Source organism: Sceloporus undulatus, chromosome 6, assembly GCF_019175285.1.
Source record: "Sceloporus undulatus isolate JIND9_A2432 ecotype Alabama chromosome 6, SceUnd_v1.1, whole genome shotgun sequence".
Classification (NCBI taxonomy): Eukaryota; Metazoa; Chordata; class Lepidosauria; order Squamata; family Phrynosomatidae; genus Sceloporus; species Sceloporus undulatus.
The window spans coordinates 6,338,025-6,344,024 of record NC_056527.1 but is presented as its reverse complement, the minus strand read 5'-3'; the positions used below and the strand labels follow the sequence as shown (position 1 = coordinate 6,344,024).

Below are 6,000 nucleotides of genomic sequence, written 5' to 3'. Positions count from 1 at the left end.
GAGCTCCTTCTGGGGTTGCGGAAAGGGTGCCCTAGGCGCCCTGCCGCGACCCCAATACGTCACAACTCATTTGGAGGTGGCACGGTCATGATGTATTGATGGTGGCGGCCATGCAGAACGGCCGCCGCCATTTTGTGCACGCACAGCGCGCACTAGGGTTAGGGCGGTGCAGAAGCACCGCCCCGCCTTAAGCCTAGTACGTGCTTCGCACGTACCTTTTAGCCCGTGTGTAACGGGCCAATGAGATCCAACAATTGAGTACTCTACCTGGGATTAGCCAACAGGATTCAAATCCAGGATTACTGCCAGAATCCCCAAGCTAGCATAGCCAACTTTTATAGTCCAAAAAGAAACTTTTTAAGCACTAGGAACTTGCATTAAGAAACATATGGCATCTTAGGGTGTCTATTGTGCATCTATTGACAAAAGTCAACTTCTTCAGGCGCGAGGGTATTATCCTGTGTTAGATGTGTGTGTGTGTGTGTGTGTGTGTATGTGTGTGTGTGTGTGAGAGAGAGAGAGACAGAGACAGAGACGGAGAGAGAATTTACTTGAAACTCAATAAGGACAGTACCAAACTGACTTCCCTTGAAAGGGACTCCTGCAATTGAAGTCCCACTACAGAGAAAACCTTGTGTCAGATTTCCATCAATCAAGCCTCTAAGGGTGCAGAAAATAAATGCAGAAAACAGTATGCTATTGAGAGTAACTCTTCACAATGCGGTTGTTGAGTCAGGTTATAAATGCATGGTCTGACATCCTGTTAATGGGGATAGTGTCTGTCTTGGGGATAGCATTCAGCACCTTGGATAACTCTTTGAAAGATCAAGATGAACCTCTTACTGGATTCATCACTGGGGTGTGATTCAGTTTGATCCAATATTTATATTCCCATTTCCAATGCACATGGATGAGATTATACATTTTTTGTCTCCTTTGAGGTTGTCAGAAATTTTGGGACCGTCTCCTATGCTGGCCAGAGACAAATCCTGGACAAACGCTCACCTTTGCCTGCCCAGGAATTCTCCTTCACTTCACAAAGCAGCCAGGTGAGGGGGCTTGTGCTTGGACCCAGTTGTGTTTTACATTGGCTGTGTATGGTCTATGCCGCATGAGTTTATGAATCCTTGGCTATGTTGCACAGGCGCAATGGAATCCTGTTAGTGAATTGCAAAGATGCCTATCAGGCCACTGGCAAGAGTGCTCCAATGCACCCACCAGTTACTTCTTATGTGCACTGGCTGTTTCTTGATCAATCATGAAATAATGAGACCAGACACAGTGTTTAGGGTTAAACAAGGCCATTTTTATTGACCTGAGCAAATGAAGAGGAGTAGGAACCTGGTGCGTGATTAGTTGAGGTGACCTGTGACACCTCTTCAACCACCGTTGGGTGAAACACCGGACCCCAAGGGAAATCAAAAGGGATTGGTTGCCATATCAGACAGTCATTTTGGAAAGCCAACCTGCAGGGCCACAACCCCCAGCTACCCCACAAAGAAAAAACACGAATAAGGACACAAATCCTGGACAAACAGAGAACTAAAAATAAAGGATAGACAGGGGGCTTAAGGTAATGAAGAAGGAGGCAAAGGGTAAAAAGAAACTGAAAGACCTAGGCCTGAAACAGATGAGCCGAATAGAGCCGTGGAAGGCTGCACCAGTGCCATTCACACTGGGATCGTGGCAACCACATGTGCCGAGTCCCAATCTGGGCTGCTGCTGTGGTCCTAAACTGGGCTGCTGGAAGGAGTGGATTCTATCTGCTCCTTTTTGGCCCAGTTCTTTGAAAACAATGCAGCCTCCATGCAGCTTCAGGCCACGTTCAGGATGTGCATCATGTAAATGGCACACCCTCAACGCAACCTGAAGTTGCGTCATTTTACCCATGTGTTTCAGGCCTAAGCCAGGCAACAGCGGATGTGTTCCCTGTTGCAGCAATCAGGGCAAACCCTCTGTGAACTAATTCTGCCTAGAAAACTCCAAGGGAGAAACCTTTTGGTATTTTACTCTTACATCTCAGGTGAATGCGACAGTCAGGAGCACTTGTTATCAGCTTCGGCTGATATGCCAGCTGCGACCCTTCCTGGGCCGGGGGGACCTTGAAACGGTGGTACATGCTCTGGCGACCTCTCAGTTGGATTTCTGTAATGCGTTCTACATGAGGCAACCCTTGTACCAAACCCGGAAGCTTCAATTAGTGCAGAATATGGCAGCTAAGTTAGTCACTGGGTGCTCCAGGACTAGCCACATCACATCTATTCTGCAAGATCTTCATTGGCTGCCCATTCGCTTCTGAGCCCAATACAAGGTGTTGGTTATTACCTATAAAGCCCTAAATGGCTTGGGCCCAGGGTACTTGGAGGACTGCCTCTCCCCATATAATCCGCCCCGCACACTCAGATCAGCCGGGAAGCAATTGTTGAGGGTTCCTGATACAAAGTACACCGTGACTGCACAGAGGGCGTTTTCCAACTCGGCCCCGCAGCTTTGGAACTCTCTTCCCGGCAAGCTCTGCTCAGTTACCTCCTTTGACCTGTTCAGGAAGAAACTGAAGACCTACCTCTTCCAACAGGCCTTCCCCTAGGCGTTGTGATATTTGCCCTCTCCCCGTTACACTAGCACTTTTAAGCTAGTTATTGTTGTGGTTTTTAATGTTTGTAATTTTTATCTTGTTTTTAAAAATTTGTTGTATTTGTTTGAGATTTTATAATGTAGATACTGTTGTAAATTGTACATTGTTTAGTACTCTTGTTGTAACCCGATTTGATCTCCCTGGAAAAGTGGGCTATAAATAAACAGTATTATTATTATTATTATTATTATTATTATTATTATTATTATTATTAAAATAAGAGAAGACTTACATCCCTAATCTGAGCAGTGGAAGGATGATGCTTTGGGTATCAATTTGGAATTCATGAAGTCATCTGAACTGTTGACTCGATTTTTTATAGGGTCAGTAAAAAGAACCTGCACAGCACAAGGTTGGTCTGAACCTTTCCCACCATACTCTGTTGCATGTCCAATGGAAGATGAAGATACGCTTGATGAAGTAAGTAGAGAGATAGAAACAAAACACGCTAAGATTAGAGGGAAGCAAATGAAGACGGCTTTTCCTCTTGAGATCAAGGGTTCTTACTGTCCATGAAAAGACGTTTGACAAGAAATGATGTTTTTGAGTTACGTCAATTGCAAAACTTTCCTTTTTGAGAGACTGTTGCACAGAAACATCTGAGATCTGAGAGGGATTCTTCTACCTTAGATTTAGATACCAGAGTTATTTATTTATCTCATTTTCCTCACCCTTTCCCTCCAAGGAACTTATTGTGGCATACATGATTCATGTGATGAGTAACACTGCTTTAGCTGTATGCAAAGAGAACCTGTAGCACTTTTGAGGCTAACTGTATGAAAGAAGTTATAGCACAAGTTTTTGTTGACTTCGTCTACTTCACATTATTGCTATCTTTACAATATACCACCTTGGCTTTCACATTGTTTATTAGCTCAAATGTTTCTTTGGCTTCCAAGCCAGGAGTCTAGCATTTCCTTATCCTAGGACTCTGGTGGGAGCCTCTGACATGTTCTTAATAGTTCCCCAAGAGCTCCTGCTTGGTTCTTCTGCACCTTTGGTTGTTAGATCCCAGTGGGCGGCCATTTCCTCTTCCCTGTGGATGATCATTTGAAACACTTTCAGCACTTATCCCATGTGGACTTCTTTTTTGTTTGTACACTTTAGTTAGCCAAGTTCCAATCTGTTCCACATGTTGAGGAAGATGAGCTTTATTTCCCCTTCTAGGTCCTTCCAAGAGCTTGAAAATCTGACCTTTTCAGTTCAGTTCTTTCTTTATTACGGTCTAGTTCTGAAGACAAAATAAAAGTCTGCTACAATAGTTATAAGCTACAGTTGGGGTGTGTAGTTCAAAACACCTCTCTGGCTGAATTATTTATTGCTGTCAGGATGGTTTCAACTTATGATAACCTTGTGAAGGAGAGACTTCCAAGCACCTTGCTCATCAAAAGCCCTGCTCAAGTCTTGCAAACTCAGGGCTGTGACATCTGGGGTTGAATCAATCCACTTGAAGAGTTGTCTTCTCTTCCTACTTGCTTTTGATTTTTCAGATAACATTGTGTGTTTCCCCCACCATGGTTCACGTGATCTTGTGATATGACCAAAGTATGACAGCCTCAGTTTTGTCATCTTGGCTTCTAGGGAGAGTTCTGGCCTGATTTGATAGAGAGTTCCTGCATGGCGGGGGGTTGGACTGGGTGGCCCTTGTGGTCTCTTCCAACTCTATGATTCTATGATTCTATTATTTGTTCTAGGACCCTTTCATTAGTCTTTTTCACAGTCCGTGATGTTCATAGAACTGTCCTCCAACTCTACATTTCAAATGAGTTGATTTTTCCAAGCCTACTTAGGCTCTGAAAAATGTTATAGAGCATGGGACAGAGGAAAATGCCAGTCAGCAGCCCATTTTCCCCTACCTCTACAAAAGTGATTCTTTTTCTAAATCTCAGTCTGAGCACTTGTTGTTGTTGTTGTTGTTGTTGTTGTTGTTGTTACAGCTGTCCTACCTATCAACAGTCAAAACCATCTACACTGTGGGTTACAGCATCTCTATCACATCTCTTGTTATGGCTATCACAGTCCTCATTGCATTCAGGTATGTTCATAGGATTTAGAGGAGTAGAAGTGGTGGGGACCAATTCAACTGAAGAATATATGCATTTAATTCCTTATTTATAACATTTATGGCCTAGATCCTCTTGGTTAGTCCCAAAGATCCCTTCACCTATTGAACAGCGAGTCAAGACATTGGGTAAATCCCACTGATTCAATGGCTGTTTTTTAGCTGGGGCTAACAATAGAATTTTGCACAGAAATATTTTTGGGTAATTTTATTTCAAGAAAACAGCCCCAATGTGGAAACAAATCTTGTGGCAGTCAAAAAATGTTCTTGATGGGGTGTTTCAGTGTGTCAAGACATTATTTTTGGAGGAGATTTATAACATTTGTGAGTATTTTTTTATATATCTCCACTGAAGAAGAGACATGCTAGAAAAGGAAAGGGAGATAGTGTACAAAAATTAAAACAACTAAACTGTGAAAATTTGCAGATTTTGCCCAACCAAATTTCTTTTTTTTAAAATTGCCAACATGTCAGGTATCATTGAAAAACACAAAGCAAGTCTTGGACACATGCTAATATTAAAGAAGCGAAGATGAATACTCATATATAGCACATTGGTGTTGTGTGCCCTCAAATAGTTTCTGACTTATGGCAGCCCTAAGGTGAACATATCAGGGTTTTTTCTGGTGCTGAGAGCATGTGACTCACCCAAGATCACTTAGTGGGCTTCCATAGCCAAGTGGGGAATTGAACCCTGATCTCCACAGTTCATAGTCTAGCCCTCATACCACTGCACCATGATTGATCACCTACTGCATATATAGCGTTATTTTCTTACTACAACTCTGTAGAGTAGGCCATAATGTTATAACAATTTCAGACGACAACCTGGGGCTGAAGTTTCCACTTGCCCAGCCTCTAATCACTTCTGCTCTTGCCTCTGTAGGAGACTCCATTGCCCCAGAAATTATATCCACATCCACCTCTTTCTCACCTTCATCCTGAAAGCTGTCGCTGTCTTCATCAAGGATGCAGTTCTTTTCCAAGCAGAAAACACTGACCATTGCAGCTTTTCCACGGTATGATGTGTTTGAGCAGCAGTTTTCTCCCATGATATGAGGAACGCCTTAGGGAGCTGGGGATGTTTAGCCTGGAGAAGAGAAGGTTAAGAGGTGATATGATAGCCCTGTTTAAATATTTGAAAGGATGTCATGTTGAGGAGGGAGCAAGCTTGTTTTCTGCTGCTCCAGAGATTAGCACCCGGATACAAGCTCCAGAAAAAGAGATTCCACTTCAACAGTAGGAGGAACTTCCTGACAGTAAGGGCTGTTTGACAGTGGAACACACTCCCTTGGAGTGTAGT

At 43.3% G+C, this 6,000-nt stretch overlaps 1 protein-coding gene across 1 annotated transcript in view; it reads left to right on the top strand.

The window, feature by feature from the left end:
• Nucleotides 1-6,000, top strand: part of GHRHR (growth hormone releasing hormone receptor) — a 28,892-nt gene that overhangs the window by 11,758 nt on the left and 11,134 nt on the right. The window contains exons 3-6 of the mRNA XM_042472196.1: nt 942-1,049; nt 2,958-3,055; nt 4,573-4,670; nt 5,584-5,716. Coding sequence (XP_042328130.1) covers nt 942-1,049; nt 2,958-3,055; nt 4,573-4,670; nt 5,584-5,716 — 437 coding nt within the window. The remainder of the gene's footprint in view (nt 1-941; nt 1,050-2,957; nt 3,056-4,572; nt 4,671-5,583; nt 5,717-6,000) is intronic.